This window comes from Otolemur garnettii, unplaced genomic scaffold (assembly GCF_000181295.1).
Source record: "Otolemur garnettii isolate 467f Iridium unplaced genomic scaffold, OtoGar3 scaffold00073, whole genome shotgun sequence".
In the NCBI taxonomy this organism is placed as follows: domain Eukaryota; kingdom Metazoa; phylum Chordata; class Mammalia; order Primates; family Galagidae; genus Otolemur; species Otolemur garnettii.
Window position 1 is genome coordinate 221,582 of NW_003852468.1, and position 17,004 is coordinate 238,585.

General features: G+C 49.1%; 2 protein-coding genes across 2 annotated transcripts; one reads left to right on the plus strand and one right to left on the minus strand.

Annotated features, from left to right (window-relative positions):
• Positions 1 to 395: 395 nt before the first annotated feature.
• PIAS3 (protein inhibitor of activated STAT 3) lies at positions 396 to 9,774 on the plus strand. Its single transcript, XM_003793784.3, has 14 exons — positions 396 to 504; positions 2,389 to 2,806; positions 2,963 to 3,047; positions 3,261 to 3,311; positions 3,539 to 3,629; positions 4,473 to 4,607; positions 4,784 to 4,889; positions 5,497 to 5,570; positions 5,707 to 5,867; positions 7,137 to 7,270; positions 7,356 to 7,524; positions 7,702 to 7,835; positions 8,023 to 8,060; positions 8,590 to 9,774. The coding sequence occupies exons 1-14, from the start codon at positions 481 to 483 to the stop codon at positions 8,854 to 8,856; spliced, it is 1,887 nt and encodes a 628-aa protein (XP_003793832.1). The 5' UTR covers positions 396 to 480; the 3' UTR covers positions 8,857 to 9,774.
• On the minus strand, positions 9,345 to 12,591 carry NUDT17 (nudix hydrolase 17). Its single transcript, XM_003793787.2, has 8 exons — positions 12,400 to 12,591; positions 12,055 to 12,238; positions 11,833 to 11,858; positions 11,592 to 11,684; positions 11,193 to 11,291; positions 10,573 to 10,709; positions 10,028 to 10,183; positions 9,345 to 9,918 (listed from the first exon to the last, which is right to left on the minus strand). Exons 1-8 carry the CDS (start codon positions 12,589 to 12,591, stop codon positions 9,813 to 9,815), a joined length of 993 nt encoding a protein of 330 aa, XP_003793835.1. The 3' UTR covers positions 9,345 to 9,812.
• Positions 12,592 to 17,004: the final 4,413 nt, after the last annotated feature.

Consider the following 17,004-nt stretch of genomic DNA (forward strand, 5'->3'; position numbering starts at 1 on the left):
CTCTGGTTTTAGTTGGTTAAACTTGTAGAGATGGAGATGAGGGTATTCGCTCCAACTTCGTCCCCTCCCCCATTTCTCTGCGAAAGCAGTTCCCGATACTTTCACTCCATCTTAAAAGTGTCTTGGGATCCCTAAAAGCACATCCCCTCCCTGTTCTGGCGTGGTAAAGCCCCCCTTCCTCAGACACTTCGGTCCCGCCCCCTCCCCAGTACCCTCAGGGACCCCCGCGATCTACTGGGCAGAACACTCCCGCGTCTTGCCAACCGGCCAGAGACCTGTAGTGGCCGTGTCCGCCTGCCGAGGGAGGGGCTCCGGCTGGGGCTTGTCCCGAGCCAGGCGGGCGGGGCCGAGAAGGGGAGGTATAGGGGGCCGGACGGGGCGGAGCAGGCGGCATTTGCGGCCGGCGCCGCGGTGGAGAGTTGTGCGCCGGTCCCTGGGCCTGAGCTCGGGCTCCGGCTGGGGCGCCTGCGATGTCTCAAGATGGCGGAGCTGGGCGAATTAAAGGTACCGGCCCCCTCCCCCATCCCCATCTGGGCTGAGCCCGGCGGTGCGCCGAGTCCGGGAAGCCACGGAGACTGGGTGCCGAGGGATCGGTGGGCGCAGACGACGTGGCAGGGACTGGCTGCTGAGAAACGGAGAGACGCTGCTGTGGGCTAGGAAGGGGCTGCGGCGGGGCTCTGGGGGCGGGGCTGCGGGGCAGATGTAGGGGTGGGGCCGAGGGGAATTGCAGCTGTTGGGGGCCGAGACGCAGGGGGCGGGGACGAGGGGTAGAAGTCGGATTTGGTAGAAGGGGCAGTTGTAGGGGGAGGGCCAGGGGGCAAAGCTGCTGTAGCGACACAGGGAACGAGTCGATCGAGCCCAAGAGATGCGACAGTTGGGGGCAGATGTAGGGATGGGACGGGGGTCAGATGCAGGGAAGGCTGCTGAGAGAATAGAGGCTTTAGGGCTGCTTTTGGGTCCTGAGCCTGGGGAAGTACCAGAAGCTATAGGGGGCGGGGCCGTGCGGGCGGATACCTCGAGGGGTGGGGCAGCAGCATCCTAGAGGCTGAGAGGAAGCTTCTGCCTTAGAGAATTGCGGCCTTTGGAAAGAAGCAAGGAGTGTGAAACTATGGGATAGGAAGGAGGGAAGTTTCATTCAAAGCTAATGGAGAAATGAAGACAAGACAGGAGATAAGGATGAGGAGAAAGGTAGAGGAACAAGTTTTCCATCACATTCCTCAAAAGGAGTCCAAGACAAAGCCTCGTGTGAGGGGAAGAATTGTGGAGTGTTAGCAAGGCCTGCTGGTGGCAAGGTCTAGAGATTCACCAAAGGGAGTCCTTTAAGGAGAGGATACTGCTCCTACTACCAGTCAGTGTCCTGAGCATAATCACATCTGAGGATATCTCACCCAACCTTAAACCGCTGGGTTCATGCCCCTGCCTCTTGGCCTTGTTCTGCCCTTTGAAATGGAGGCCCAGTCCTGGGAGGGCTTCAGGTTCCAGCCATTGGGCCCAGCTACCTCTAAAGGAGCTTGAGATTCTGTGTCCTGGTTTGGGGGCCTTCCCCTCATCCTCTCAGGCCTCTTTTTAGAACTTTGCCCTCTTCTCTTGTGAGAGGTGTGTATGTGTGAAATCACTTATTTTCCCTAAGTAGGAGAAAAGCATGATAATTGTTCGTGGCAGATGGCATTAACAGGCAGGTACCTGGACAGAGTAATTCACTGTTACCCCTGCCCGTCCAGTTTTTGTCCTGTTTCCCTCCTGGAAAAATAGGATTGAGAGAAGGTGGTTATGTAAATGATGCTAAGAAAGGATTTGGGGGAGTTATGAGCATTGAACCCAGACCACAGATGCTTCAGAGACTTGGGAAAAATAGCTGAGGTAGATTGAAGTGTTTGGGAGGGGTGGGCTTTGGGGCACAATCCTCTGGTCACCTGGCCCCTTTCTTCCTGAATCCTCTCTTCTCTCCCTCCTTCTTGTCTCCTGCTGGGATGGGTCTGAGAGTCTGAGAAAAAGCAGGAGAGGAGATAACAGGTTAAAGGAGAATCCAGTCTAGAGATGGATGTAGGAGTCTATGGTAGACTCAGGAGTGTGTCTGTGGATGGCTTGCTGTCTGCCATTCTTTGACCCCACTCTAGTCAACTTCCAGGCATGGGATGATAGGGTTGCTCAAGCTTTGGGGTGGGGGTAGTGGTGGTGGTGGTGGTGGTGGTAAGGCTGACCTAAGGGTTGCTAAGATGGGACTGAGATGTACCTATGGCCAGTCAGCTGTCTGGCAGTAATTCACTAGCTACAAAGCATCTTTCTGATCAGTGCTGGAGGGAAAGAGGCCCTGTCCAACTGGTAGCTCAGCCCATGCTCTTGGCAGGACAGACCAGGATTCTCAAGCTTCTCTGTTATTCCACACAGCACATGGTGATGAGTTTCCGGGTGTCTGAGCTTCAGGTGCTTCTCGGCTTCGCTGGCCGGAACAAGAGTGGACGGAAACACGAGCTTCTGGCCAAAGCCCTGCACCTCCTCAAGTCCAGCTGTGCCCCCAGTGTCCAGATGAAGATCAAAGAGCTTTACCGCCGACGCTTTCCCCGAAAGACCCTGGGGCCCTCTAATCTTTCCCTGCTCCCTCTGCCGCCTGGCACCTCTCCTGTAGCCTCCCCTGGTCCTCTAGCTCCTATTCCCCCGGCCCTCTTGGCCCCTGGCACCCTGCTGGGCCCCAAGCGTGAGGTAGACATGCATCCCCCTCTGCCACAGCCTGTGCACCCAGATGTTACCATGAAACCATTGCCTTTCTATGAAGTCTACGGGGAGCTCATCCGGCCCACCACCCTTGGTATGGCTCTCTGCAGTCTCTTAGTCTTCCTGGACTCTGCCTCTTCCCCAAGCCTTTCTTAGGCTTAAACCTATGGGATCAGCAATCTAGGATGGGGGCAACTTCCATGGCTGCCTGTGCATGGGCTTGGGAATAACTGCCCCTTTGTGTCCTCAGCATCCACTTCTAGCCAGCGGTTTGAAGAAGCGCACTTTACCTTTGCCCTCACACCCCAGCAAGTGCAGCAGATCCTTACATCCAGGTACATCTCTTCTTCCTCTTGCCTCTTCCCTGAGTCACCCTGGACTCTGCTTTCTTTCTTCTCTTTTGCCCTATTCTCTTCCTTCTCCTATACCTGCTTGTCTCTCCTTTTGTATGTCTCTTCTGTATCCCCTAGACATCCAACTTTCTATCTCTGTCCATTCACCTGCCCTCTGGGGGCCACATGCTGATGTCTCTTCTCCCTCTATTACAGAGAGGTTTTGCCAGGAGCAAAATGTGATTATACCATACAGGTGCAGCTAAGGTGAGTCCCCTTCACTGCTGGGTCATCCCCACTGTGGATGGGCATGAAACATCCATCTCCTGACAGATGTTTCTAGGAGATATCCCTGCTCTGCCACTGCCCACCCCAGCCCTGGGATGCTTGTTGGGTGCTGAAGGCTACAGACATCCGTGACTGATTTTCTGGGGTCCCCCTGCCACATTCAACTAAAGAAACTTCTACCCTTTCATCCTTGCCTCTCTCACCAGGTTCTGTCTCTGTGAGACCAGCTGCCCCCAGGAGGATTATTTCCCCCCCAACCTCTTTGTCAAGGTCAATGGGAAACTATGTCCCCTGCCGGTAAATGCTTTTCCCTTCTTCTAGGAGAAACTCCTCCCCACTTCAATTCCTAAATATTAACTACAAACCTATTATAAAAGAGACGTATGTGCCTAGCACAGTGCCTGGCACACAGTAGGTGCTCAGTTTACTGATTAAATCAGTATAATCTAGAGAATATTAAGATGGGGCTGAACAAAAGTTCTATGAAAACCCAGAGGAGGGATATTAGTTCAACTCAAAGGTTCAGGAAAGACTTTTTAGAAGTCATGGTCCCGGCTCGGCGCCTATAGCTCAACCAGCTAAGGCGCCAGCCACGTACACCTAAGGTGGCGGGTTCGAATCCCCAGCCCGGACCCGCTAAAACAACAATGACGGCTGCAACCAAAAAATAGCCGGGCGTTGTGGCAGGCGCCTGTGGTCCCAGCTACTTGGGAGGCGGAGGCAGGAGACTCGCTTGAGCCCAGGAGTTGGAGGTTTTGTGTGCTGTAAAGCCACGGCACTCTACCCAGGGGGACAGCTTGAGGCTCTGTCTCAAAAAAAAAAAAAAAAGAAGTCATGGTCCCAGAAGCTGAGGGTTGAAAGAGCTGAGGTGTCCCTCTGCTTCCTTGTCAAGGACTCAGTAAGTGGGTTCCTATTTCCTTGGAAATAAGCTCTCCTTTCTTCCCAGGAATGAACCCCATACACAGCCCTAGACAGTGCCCAGTTTTGTGAGTCACTGAACAGGCCCCTGTCCCCTTGGTCAGTGAATGAGCTGGCCTTCCCTCAAAGGAGTGAATAACATGAGGCAAGGTGTCTTTTGTTGTTAGAGCAAAGCACCTTCCTAGAATTGCCTCTCCACTGACCAGTCCCTCCCTTCCCCAGGGTTACCTTCCCCCAACCAAGAATGGGGCTGAGCCCAAGAGGCCCAGCCGCCCCATCAACATCACACCCTTGGCTCGACTCTCAGCCACTGTTCCCAACACCATTGTGGTCAATTGGTCATCTGAATTTGGACGGGTGAGCACAGCTAAAGCATGGTGCCTGGAAAAGCCTGTAGGAAGTGAAGGGGATCATCTAGTGTCCTGGGTTGTGGGTCTCTCTGCCTTTAACCACTATTTCTGGTCCTCATGGGACAAAATGGGTGGTAGTGGTATGAGAAGCAGAGCTAATTGTCTCCCCCCACCTCCAAGTAGAATTACTCCTTGTCTGTGTACCTGGTGAGGCAATTGACTGCAGGGACCCTTCTACAAAAACTCAGAGCAAAGGGTATCCGGAACCCAGACCACTCCAGGGCACTGAGTAAGTAACATCCTTCTTCCCTCCTTGGGCCCTGATCTGAATCCAAGTCTTCCTGGCCCTCCATACTTCATAATCAAACCTGTCCCCTTCTTGTGACAATTTCTTCTCCTCTCACATGCACCCCAACCCTGCCCCCCCCATACTCCTTGCCAGTCTTTATGGTTGGAGTTGGACCACTCCCAGACAGTGAGTGAAACTCTTGCAGTCCAGTCATCTATCTGCTCTGTACCTCACAGACCCTAACTCCATCCCTACAAGTATGTGGGTTCTCTGACCCTCACATGATGCTTCAACTCCTTCTCTAACTCCTTCTCCTTCTCTTTCTGAGTTATAGGAAGGCGAATCATAAAACTCTCTCGTTACTATTCCAGCCATCTCTCAAAGTGTCACCCTGCTATGTTTAAGCATCTTCAGGGATGGGGAAATCTCTCTTCCACATCCAGCCTTCATAATCTAGACCCCAAACCACCCTGATGTAACATCCTGCTGGCCCCCAAAGACTCTACTCCCATGCCTGTCAGCCAGAGCCATCTACTCCTGGCATTACCAGTTCTTGGGCTTCCTCCAGCCTTGCTGACCCCATGGCTTTGCCTCACTCTTGTTTCAGTCAAGGAAAAATTGACTGCTGACCCTGACAGTGAGGTGGCTACTACAAGTCTCCGGGTGTCACTCATGTGCCCGGTGGGTACTGGGGAGAAGGAAAGAGAGGGGGAGTTGGGTCAAACCTCTGGACTCATAGAGTTCTTAGGGATACTAGAGTGAGGTTTTCTGGGATGAAACCAGAGTGGCAACTCTGACTAGAGAATTCATCTCTTAGCTAGGGAAGATGCGCCTGACTGTCCCTTGTCGTGCCCTCACCTGCGCCCACCTGCAGAGCTTCGATGCTGCCCTTTATCTACAGATGAATGAGAAGAAGCCAACGTGGACATGTCCTGTGTGTGATAAGAAGGCTCCCTATGAGTCTCTCATCATTGATGGGTAAGACCATTTTGCTTTCTCTTTCCACTAGGACTCCATTTTAATTTAAATGGCTTATTACCCCTCACATGAACCCTATCTATCCCCTTTACTAATTCATACACACACACACACACACACACACTTACAGCATCATTAAGGATTCAGTATATATAAGACATCCTGCTGAGGTCCTAAGGTGCAGGACTCACCTTAGCTGCACCTGTATAGTAATATAATCATATTTTGCTCCTGGCAAAACCTCTCTGTAATGGAGGGAGAAGAGATATCAGCATGTGGCCCCCAGAGGGCAGGTGAATGGACATACATTGTTTGCATACATTGTTTCATTGAATCCCCATATTAACACTGTGACTGGCAAGGAATATTCTCACACAGAAAAAAAACCCAGCCCTGTGAGACAGGTACTGTCACTACAGACAGGGAAACTGAGGCCCAGAGAGATTGAGTCTTGTTCAAGATTATATTGTCAGTAAGTGCCAGAACCAATGTACTGAACTACTGTGTTCCCTAAGGCAACTACCTGACCTTCCACTGAACATAGCCATAAGGTTCTTTTGAGGGTCTGGGTGACATCATCTAGCTAATACTATGTATGATCCCCCTTCCAGAGCTGACATTATGGTTCTTGTTCCCAGTGCCTTTTTTGAAGTGGTTTATAGAGTTTTTTTTGTTTTGTTTGTTTTTGAGACAGAGTTTCAAGCTATCACCCTGGGTAGAGTACTGTGGTGTCACAGCTCATAGCGACCTCAAACTCTTGGGCATAAGCAATTCTCATGCCTCAGCCTCCCAAGGAGCTAGGACTATAGGCGCCCACCACAATCTCTGGCTGTTTGTTTTTGGTTGTAGTTGTCACTGTGGCCAGTGCCCTGCCCACTGAGCTACGGATGCTGCCCAGTTTATAGAGTTTTGTCATCTCTGCTCCTTCTGTCTTATTCTTTGTACTACATAACAGGTGCTAAGATTTAATGTAAAAACTAGCACTTAAAGTTTGCAAACCTTAGCACAGTGGTTATGGCGTCAGCCACATACACCCCGGGCAACATAGTGAGACACTGTCTCAAAAAAAAAAAGTTTGCAAACCTTACATTATTTGATTTTTACATACTTTACATTATTTGATTCTAACTCAAGAGAGTCAGTGGGATGGGTGATATCCCTATTTTATAGATGAGGAAACTGAGTTATAGGAAGGCGAATCATAGACCTCTTGCGTTACTATTCCAGCCATCTCCCAGCCCCATGAATCCCATTCTTAACCTCTTCCAGTTTATTCATGGAGATTCTTAATTCCTGTTCGGACTGTGATGAGATCCAGTTCATGGAAGATGGATCCTGGTGCCCAATGAAACCCAAAAAGGAGGCATCTGAGGTTTGCCCCCCGCCCGGGTATGGGCTGGATGGTGAGTGACCCTCTGTTCCCCAGCTGAGCTAAGTCTTGGATGGCCTCTTCTCTGAGACATGTACCATCTTCTTAACTACCTACAGGCCTCCAATACAGCCCAGTCCAAGAGGGAAATCCATCAGAGAATAAGAAGAAGGTTGAAGTCATTGACTTGACGATAGAAAGCTCATCAGATGAGGAGGATCTGCCTCCGACCAAGAAGCACTGTTCTGTCACATCAGCTGCAATCCCAGCTCTACCTGGAAGCAAAGGGTATGAGAAGATAGGCTAAATCTTTAGCAAAAGGGACAGGGGAAGAAGTGCTTTGTGATCATTGGGCAAACCCTGGGGCAAGGGAAAGGTGGAGGGGGATAGAGAAGGAACTTGAGAAGCTGAGCTAGTGAGGGGATCTGTGGCTCACCAGATGCTCCATCTCCTCTCTCCTCACAGAGTCTTGACATCTGGTCACCAGTCATCCTCGGTGCTGCGGAGCCCTGCTGTGGGCACATTGGGTGGGGAATTCCTGTCCAGTCTCCCACTCCATGAGTACCCACCTGCCTTCCCACTGGGAGCGGACATCCAAGGTATGACATTAATTATAACACAGGCTGTGAGCTGCCACACCATCCCCAGAACCACATCAGAACCCCTGGTCCTTTTCAAAGATACCTGGTTCTCCTGCAACGGGCCATAATCCAAGGAACTTCTTTGTCCCCTTTTAGCAATAGGCATCAGATAGGAGGTTGATTTTGATTTTTCTTTTCCTGCCAGGTTTAGATTTATTTTCTTTCCTTCAGACTGAGAGTCAGGTAAGTGGTTCCTTCCCCTCCTGAAGATCTCAGGTCTCTGACGCTTCCTTTCTTGGCAGTGATAGGCCCACTCCCTCTCTCATTTTCCTGGGGACCTAAATGTGCTTTTTTGTGAGGGGTTTCGGGGTACGGGCAGCTTATTTCCCTCCTCAGCCCCACTGGTACTTCCTTGGATTCCCATGTATGTCTTCCTAGATCCCCTGTTACTGTTCTGTCTCCAGAGTTTTTCAGGTTGTTCTACCCCTGCTTATTCACCACTACAATACCCCTGTGCACTCAGAGCCCCATGCCTGCCTCAACTGAACATGCACAGGTCTCAGATACTCCCAGGGCTGAGAACTTAGCAAGCTGGTGGGGCTTTCTCAAGGCAGGGAAGAGAGGTGAGGTAGAGTATAGGGAAGTGGGGGAAAGAAACTATTGCTTCTTTGAGACAACCTTGGAATCCACAGGGGTTGGTATTTCTGAGATGAGTGATGGGAGGTGGGTAAGTCAGGATAAGATCTTAAACTATGCCCTTGATTCCTCCCAGCACTATGGTCCCTCCGTCATCACCTCGTTAGATGAACAGGATGCCCTTGGCCACTTCTTCCAGTACCGGGGGACCCCTTCCCACTTTCTGGGCCCACTGGCCCCCACGTTGGGGAGCTCTCACCGCAGTTCCACTCCAGCACCCCCTCCTGGCCGTGTCAGCAGCATTGTAGCCCCTGGAGGGGCCTTGAGGGAGGGGCATGGAGGACCCCTGCCCTCAGGTCCCTCTTTGACTGGCTGTCGGTCAGACATCATTTCCTTGGACTGAATTCCTTGGATTATGGAAACTTCACTGCCCCCCCAACACTGAGCAAGTATGCTGTGGAGTCCCGACCCCTGGCTACTCTGATCCCTCACTGGGGTTTTGGCCAAAGGCCAGACAGACCTTCATGGACGCCTGGCTTCTTCACTGCCTAATAAGGCCAGCACCCAAAGGGTTAATATTTAACCTCTTTTTAAGGACATTAGGGTCTATTTTTGGAAATATTCTTTAGATGGTGGCACATTCCTTTGGGTATGTTAGCTTGGGCAGTGGGAGGCAAATGGGATGGGATGTGAAGTGGAGGAAGGGCTGAATCCTCAGCCTTGACTATGTCTAGAGCCTTTTGGAGAAGGAGTCCCTCTCTTGTCCCTCAGATGCCCTCTATCCCCAAACCCCAAACAATGGCTCTGTTTCTTCTCTTATGTCCCTTGTCTCTTCATGGCCATTCCATTCTCTTTGGCCACACAGACAGATGGAGAAATTGAGATAGGCAGTTTCAGAGATGACAGAGAACTTTATTTTGGGTTGTGGATTTTTTGTACATAAACAAGAAAAACCAAAATACTCCAAAGATGACTTCCCTTGCCTCTGACTTCCAGTATGACTGAGGAAGAGATAAGGCCTTAGCCATGACCCCCAAGGGTTTGGGGGCAGAACCAGCCTATTGCCTGGGTCTCTATTTATATATTTAAGTTCACAATGTTTCTTATGCCAATGGGCGTGGGACCTAAGCTTCTAGAGGCCCATGGCCTTGTGGTTAGGCCTGGTTCATTCTGCACCTTGCTGGGAGGTGGTGGACCCTTGTGCCCTTCTTCCCAATCTCCTTTTCAGGCTTCTCGAGGGCCTAGGATCTATGCTGTAATTTTACTTTTTATTCCCAAAGTTGTAGCAAAGTTCTCACCCATAATAAAGATTGTGAATGTTTGTGTCATGGAGATTGACTAGGGAAGGGATTATGCACTTCATTTCCCAGGCCCCTGGTTTGGGGGAAGAGGGTCCATGTTCTGTTCTTCTTTTGCTGGCCTGGGGTCCACATGAGCTCCACTTTCACATGGTGGGGGTGTTAAACTGAGGATTTCCAAGAGCAGCTGTTACTTTTTCCTTCGTCTCCCCTCGGCCCATAAAAACACTAGCTCATTCCCACTCAATGCTATGGAGTTCTCAACTCAATCCTCACCTCCACCTGCCCAGATGTTGCAGCCAGAGCCTGAGGGCAAACTTGGTTCCTGTGCTGACTCTCTCTTCACCCTCTGCTGTGGTTGGAGTCGTCCGTAGCAGTGTGGACATGGGCAGGACCAAAGGTTGGGCTCTTCCATCCTCTAGTTCCACTGCACTGCATAATGACAACTCTGATATGGACTGTGCCCTATAGTTTACTAAGAACTTCCCTATGTGAGGTCATCTAATTTTCCCAACTACCACAAGATGAAGGTGGATGGGTGTTAACTTCATTTTATAGAAAGGAAACAGGTTCAAGGAAGGTTAGGTATTTTCTCCCCATAGGAGAGCTGAGACTCAAAGCTAGATTGTCAATGCTAGCAAGAGTAGGAACCCCTGGAGTTTGATGTTTAATGTCTTTGATCTCATTTGTGCTCTTATTTATCAGCTGACCAACTCCCTAAATTCCCTCTACAACACAAAACTTCATCCTGAGAAGGGGATAGAAAGAGAACTTCTCAATGTGTATATTTTGGTGTACTAGAGGGAGAAGCTCTTACTTACAGGATAGAAGGTGGTAGATCCTTGGAGGGAAGTCTGGGTATCTCTGTCCCATCCTCAGTGGCAGCTACTGCAGCTGCAACATCTGGTCCCAGCCACATAAAGGCGCTCACCTCACTTGGGTTTGGTTTGATCTGGGCCTGGGGTCAGACATGTTGATCCTTTAATCATGGTGTCTCCCTGGGAGGTCTGTTCTTGATCACAGCCAATTGGCAGGTGGGATACAGTAGGCAATGGAAAGGCTGCTAGATGTCCTGATTATCTCTGATTTGGGCCCCCTTTTTTATTTTGAGACAGTCTTACTCTTTTTCCTCAGGCTACAGTGCCATGATATTAGCCTAGCTCACAGCAACCTCAAACTTTTGGGTTCACATGATCCTCCTGCCTCGGCCTCCCAAGTAGCTGGGCCTATAGGCACCTGCCACAATGCCTGGCTAATCTTTCTGTTTTCAGCAGAGGCAGGGTCTCCCTCTTGTTCAGGCTGGTCTTGAACTCCCGACTTTCTTCCTGCCTCTGCCTCCCAGAGTGAGCCACTGTGCTTGGCCTCCCTCCTTAATCACAATCAGAAGCATGTTGCTTGGGCCCTCCTGGGCCCCATTTCCTCCCTTCATGGCCAGCCCTACCTGCAGCTGCTGCTGTGACTCCTGGGAGATCACAAGTAGATACAGAACCATGTGATGGTATTTGGGGAAACCCCAGCTCAGTCTAGGAGGGTAGGCAGACTAAGAAGAAAACAGCAAAAGTGAGAACTTTCTTTTTTTGAGACTTTGTAAACACAGCTTTAGGTGAAATAAAATGCTGGGCAAAAGTGGAGGAAGATGGATGGTGGAGCTGGTACAGCAGGGACATGAGTGAGGGTTGTGGATATTGGGGATTCCTATGGGAATTCCATAGGTGGCGGAAACCACCTATGCCACTGTTTTCCCTATGGCCAAGGCAGGTAGGGGCTGATCTATGGACTTTGGAGAGTCATTGAAGTCTCTTGGTAAATAGAAGGGACTTCTCCCAGGTCCCTACCTTACCTCCCATAACCCCAGAGGGACCCAAGAGAACTGGCTTTGGGGCAGCTGTAGTCCACTCTCCTCCCAAAGTTCTCGAAGTCCTCCATCTAGCAGCTGGGAGTCAGATAAGGCAGGTCAGAGTGGCCAATGCCTGACCCCAACTCCGTTTGTTTGCCCCTTCCTTAGCCCACACCCAGGGTGGCCTCAGATATGAGTTTCTTGGTTCAGGGTGGGATGCAGCCTGGGCCAGCTGACTGGTTACCTCTTCATGGAGTTCCACATGCCCACCTGAAACAACAGTGGGATCAATAGGTGAATGGTGGTGGCCTTGACTAGGGACCCCACTCGTTCTTTACACTCCAGTGGACACAGACAGAGCTGCAGCCACCTGTGATTGAGAAAATGCCACATTTTTGAGCCTCTTTTCTATCCTGAGAGTGAGAATAGCTTCATGGATTTGGGGCCTTGTCCCCAGAGCACTCACCTGGAGGTACCCAGAGGTTGGGGGAAATGCGGAGGTTGCTAGTCCTTCGGGTTAACAAAACAGTCTCATCGCTGGACTGTAGAATGACAGCCACGCCCAGATCCACACCTCGATCTGTGGGCAGTTCGGCCCTGGGCACCCTGGGCTGCTGGTCAAGGGCCGCAAAAGGGCAGAAAGCGGATCGCTGGCGGGAGGGAGCCACCTGGGTAAGGCTTTTGAAGAGGGGCTGGAGTGGGCGGGCGGGACTTTCAAATATTGGGCGACACCAGGCAGCGCGGGAGGAGGCCGCGTCCCAGTCCACTCCCCACGCCGCCCTGCCCTTCCCCCTGCCGGAGCCCTTCCGACCTGGAGCGGAAGCCGAGCCGAGGCGCCAGGGAATGGCCTGTCCGAGAGCACGATGCGTCCTCGCTGCAGGCTGCAGTGCGCGGTCCACGGCCCGGGTCCTGACCCAGCGCCCAGGAGACCACACACACTCTGTGCGAAGCTCACCGACTCCAGACGCCCGGACAGGAGCAGCTGCACCCTTGCCGTGGCCATGACGCGGCTCTGGGTCGCTGCGGCCCGCTTGGCGCCCTCTGTTGGCCCAGCGGCGATTCCCCTTCGGAGCGTTCGGTGGGGTCGGGCGGAAGCCGAGTTTCACAACGTTCCCGGAGAACACAGGCACGACTTTTGGAGATGGTCCATGGGTTTAATGTTAACGTCCAAGAAGAATACCTGTAATTGTAGTTCCTCTTTTCTTTCAGTCTTCTCTCTTTAGAACAGTGATTCCCAGACCAAATGGTTCCGGACTTACATGTCACTTCCCAGCGGCCCTAGGCCGAACTTTAAGCACCCCTCCACAGCACTTTGCATTATATGTCTCAAAGCTGGATAGCGGAGAAACTTCTGACACCACCTCCCCTTTCATTTCATTCAGATGGCAAACAAGTGGTACAGATTCTATCTCCTTAAACTTTTTCAAGCACGTCTTCATCTCTTCAGCCTCCATTGCCCTAGTTCAAGCCTTCTTCGCATTCTGCCTGAAATATTATTTGCAAGTCTCCAAATAGTCCTACCCCAAGTCATTCTCTATAGTGTGGCCAGAGTGATCTTTCTAAACTACAAATCTGATCACGCTGCTTCTCACTGCTCCCAGGATAAGAGAAACTCCTTAGCATAGTGCGGCCAGGACCTACCAGTCCTTGCCTCTGTGGGTTTAGCTTTAATTCTGTTGGCACACATTCCCTGCTTTCTACTCCTATTTTAGTTGTAGTTTCCCCAAGAAACAGGGTGCACCCTTCTGAGATTCTCTTCCCTTTCCCTCTGGAAAACCATCTCTTTTTTTTTTGAGACAGAGTCCCACTAAGTTGTCCTCGGTAGAGTACTGTGGTGCCATAGCTCACAGCAACCTCAAACTCTTGGGCCCAGGCAATTCTCTTGCCTCAGCCTCGCTGGAACCACAGGCGCCCGCCAGTTACCCCTTTTCATTGCAATTGTCATTGTTGCTTGCTTAGCTGGCCCAGGCTCAAACCCACCACCCTAAGTGGTATGTGGCTTCTGTCATAATCACTGAGCCTTTTTTTTTTTTAAACATACAGTATTTGCTATTTTTAAAAATTTTCAGGGTACATATAACTTGATAAATTCATATAATCAAATTGGAGTAATGGATTGGTATATCTACCACTTAAAATATTTATCTTTTTCCTTTCCTTTTGTAGACAGGGTCTTGCTTTGTCTCCCAGACTGGAGTAGGGTGATGTGATCATAGCCCACTGTAATCTCAAACTTTTTTTTTGAGACAGAGTCTATGTCACCCTGGGTAGAGGGCTGTGGCATCACAGCTCACAGCAACCTCAAACTCCTGGGCTTAAGTGATTCTCTTGCCTCAGCCTCCCAAGCAGCTGGGACTAGGGGCACCTGCCACAATTTTGTTGTTGTTGTTGTTGTAGCAGTTGTTGTTTAGCTGGCCCCAGCTGGGTTGGAACCTTCCAGTCTCCATGTATGTGGCTGGCACCATAACCACTGTGCTATGGGGTCCTAGCCACGTAATCTCAAACTTTTGGGCTCAAGTATCTTTTCCTTATGCCAGGAACATTCAGATTATTCTTTCAGCTATTTTGAAATGTATAATAGATTATTATTCACTATTAATATACAATGTATAATCAATTAACTATAGTCACCCTACTGATCAATCAGCCCCTCTTCACCCCTCTTCCTACTTGGCCTCTGGTAACCTCCAATCTATTTATCTTCATGAGATTCCCTTTTTAAGCTCCTACATATGAGTAAAAACATTATTTGTCTTACTGTCCTTGGCTTATTTAACATAATGATCTCAAGTTCTATCCATCTTGCTGCAAATGACAAGATTTCATTTTTTTTTTTTTTGAGACAACAGTCTTACTCTATTGCCCTGGGTAGAATGTCATGGCCTCATGTTTTACAGCCTTCTCAAACTCTTGGGCTTGAGTCATCCTCCTGCCTCAGCCTCCCTTAGATGGGACTACAGGATCCATCACTACAACTGGCTAGTTTTTCTATTTTTAGTAAAAATGGGGTCTCTTGCTTATCCACCTGCCTTGTGAGCCACTGCACCCAGGCAAGATTTCATTCTTTTAAATGACTGAATAATGCTCCATTGCATATATATATACCACATTCTCTATCCATCCATTGATGAGCACTTTCTATATTTTACCTATTACAGTGCTGTAATAAACATGGGAGTGCAGATATCTCTGATATATATGGAGTTCCTTTTTTGGATGTATGCCCCATAGTGGAATTGCTGGATCATGATAGTGCTTTTTTTTTTTTTTTTTTTTTCAGAGACAGAGACTCACTTTGTCGCCCTTGGCAGAATGCTGTGGCGCCACAGCTCATAGCAACCTCCAGCTCTTGGGCTTAAGCGATTCTCTTGCCTCAGCCTCCCAACTAGCTGGGACTAAAGGTGCCCGCCACAATGCCCTGCTATTTTGTTTGTTTGTTTGCAGTTTGGCTGGGGCCAGGTTTGAACCTGCCACCGTACTCACTGAGCCACAGGCACTGCCCCATTTTTAGTTTTTTGATCCTTGCAATAGCTGTTGCCCTACCTAAAGTACAATGGTGTCATCACAGCTCATGGCAACCTCCAACTCCTGGGCTCCAGTGATTTTCTGTCTCAGCCTCCCAAGAAGCTGGGACTATAGTCCTGTAGCACCATGCTCAGCTAATTTTTTCTATTTTTAGTAGAGATGGGGGTCTTACTCTTTTCAGGGTGGTCTAGAACTCTTGACCTCAGGCAATCTTCCCTATTTGGCCTCCCAGAGTGCTAGGATTATAGGCCCGAGCCTCTACAACTGCCCCTCATTGTGATTTTGATTTGCACTTTCCTGATGATTAGTGATATTAAGCATTTTTCATGTATCTCTCAGCCATTTGGACGTCTTCTGACAACTGTTTATTCGGATCTTTTGCCCATTTAAAAATCAGATATTTTGCTAGGCTTGGTGCCTGTGGCTCAGAGGTTAGGGGGCCAGCCACATACACTGGGGCTGGTGGGTTCAAGCTGGCCTGGCCCTGCCAAACAACGCTAGCTATAACAACAAAAATAGCTGGGCGTTGTGGCAGGCACCTGTGATCCCAGCTACTTGGGAGGCTGAGGCAAGAGAATCACTTAAGCCCAAGAGCTTGAGGTTGCTGTGAGCTGTGACACCATGTTAGTCTACCAAGGGTGACATACTAAGACTGTCTCAAAAAATAAAAATAAAAATCAGGTATTTTGCTATCGAGTTGGACTCCTTATACAGGGTGGACATAAAGTTCATGCGAAATTTAAAATAGTTTAACATAGTAAATTGCACACGAACTTTATGGACACTCTGTATATTCTAGTTAATAACTTGTTCCGTGGTTCTCAACCTGTGGGTCGCAACTCCTTTTTAACAAGGAAAATACATTGCGACATTAGGAAGGTTGAGAACCACTGTGTTAGATGGATAGTTTGCAAATAAAAACCCCTCACCTTTCAAACTACAGATTGTTACTACCTCTGTGCTCCCTTTGCTGCCTGACCTTTATCCTTTCTTGCCTCTCTGTACATAGTACTTACTCTTCCACTGTAGCTCCCCAACACTTCCTCTTACTTAGTTGTCTCCTCCAAATAGGCTTGTATGCTCAAGGCTTATTCCTTTCTGTATCCTGGCCCAGTACTTGTCACATAATAGTGCTCAGTAAATTATAGTGAGTGGCTTGAAGGCAGAGATGGTGTCTTACTCATCTTTGTATATTGTGTTTAGAATAGTGGCTGGCAATTAATTAGCACTGAAATGTTTAAAGAATTAGAACAAATATTGGTAGGTATACCTGCTTTAAATGAATTGAAACTGCTAGGATACATTTAATCCATGATACTGGAAGGAAGAATTTAGAGTTACCACTTTTAAGGAACCATGGAGAAGAGAAAAATAATCGTTTATTGTGTGCTTACCATATGCCAGACATTGTGCTATGTGTTCTCCATACATAGTTTTATACATGCTAGAAGCTTGGCGCTGGCAAATGTGGATTCTAGGGTGACTGCTTTGGCCAGTCCACTTGCTACCCCTGAAAATAGCTCACCCCAATCACTCCCCCATGATAGTCTTTCACATTCCCTAGACCAGGGTTTTTCAACCTTTTTATCTCATGGCATACTTGAACCTATAGTTAAACTTCTGTGGCTCACTTAAATTATGTTGATCCAAAAAAAAAAAAAAAAAGAGTTAAAAAAAAGAATATACTTACTGTGCTTTGAATTTCTTTCAAAAATTTAATTAGTGATCTTTAAAATTTTTTGTGGCACATCAGTTGAAAATCACTGCCCTAGATAATGTATGTGTTAAAAATTATAGCTCAATAAAATAAAGAACAGCTGTAGACTTTTGAGGAAGAAGTTTTCTTCTGCCAGGGATGTTCAAACATAAGCTTGGCTGATTTTTTAATGGG

Coding starts and splice junctions, on each gene's coding strand:
- PIAS3 (XM_003793784.3), top strand. CDS start 481: ATGGCGGAGCTGGGCGAATTAAAG. Junction 2,807..2,962: donor CATCCGGCCCACCACCCTTG/GTATGGCTCTCT, acceptor TTGTGTCCTCAG/CATCCACTTCTAGCCAGCGG. Junction 7,525..7,701: donor GCTCTACCTGGAAGCAAAGG/GTATGAGAAGAT, acceptor CTCTCCTCACAG/AGTCTTGACATCTGGTCACC.
- NUDT17 (XM_003793787.2), bottom strand. CDS start 12,591: ATGGCCACGGCAAGGGTGCAGCTGCTCCTGTCCGGGCGTCTGGAGTCG. Junction 11,292..11,591: donor TCCCTCTGGGGTTATGGGAG/GTAAGGTAGGGA, acceptor TTTTCTTCTTAG/TCTGCCTACCCTCCTAGACT. Junction 9,919..10,027: donor CAACATCTGGGCAGGTGGAG/GTGAGGATTGAG, acceptor GGAAATCCTCAG/TTTAACACCCCCACCATGTG.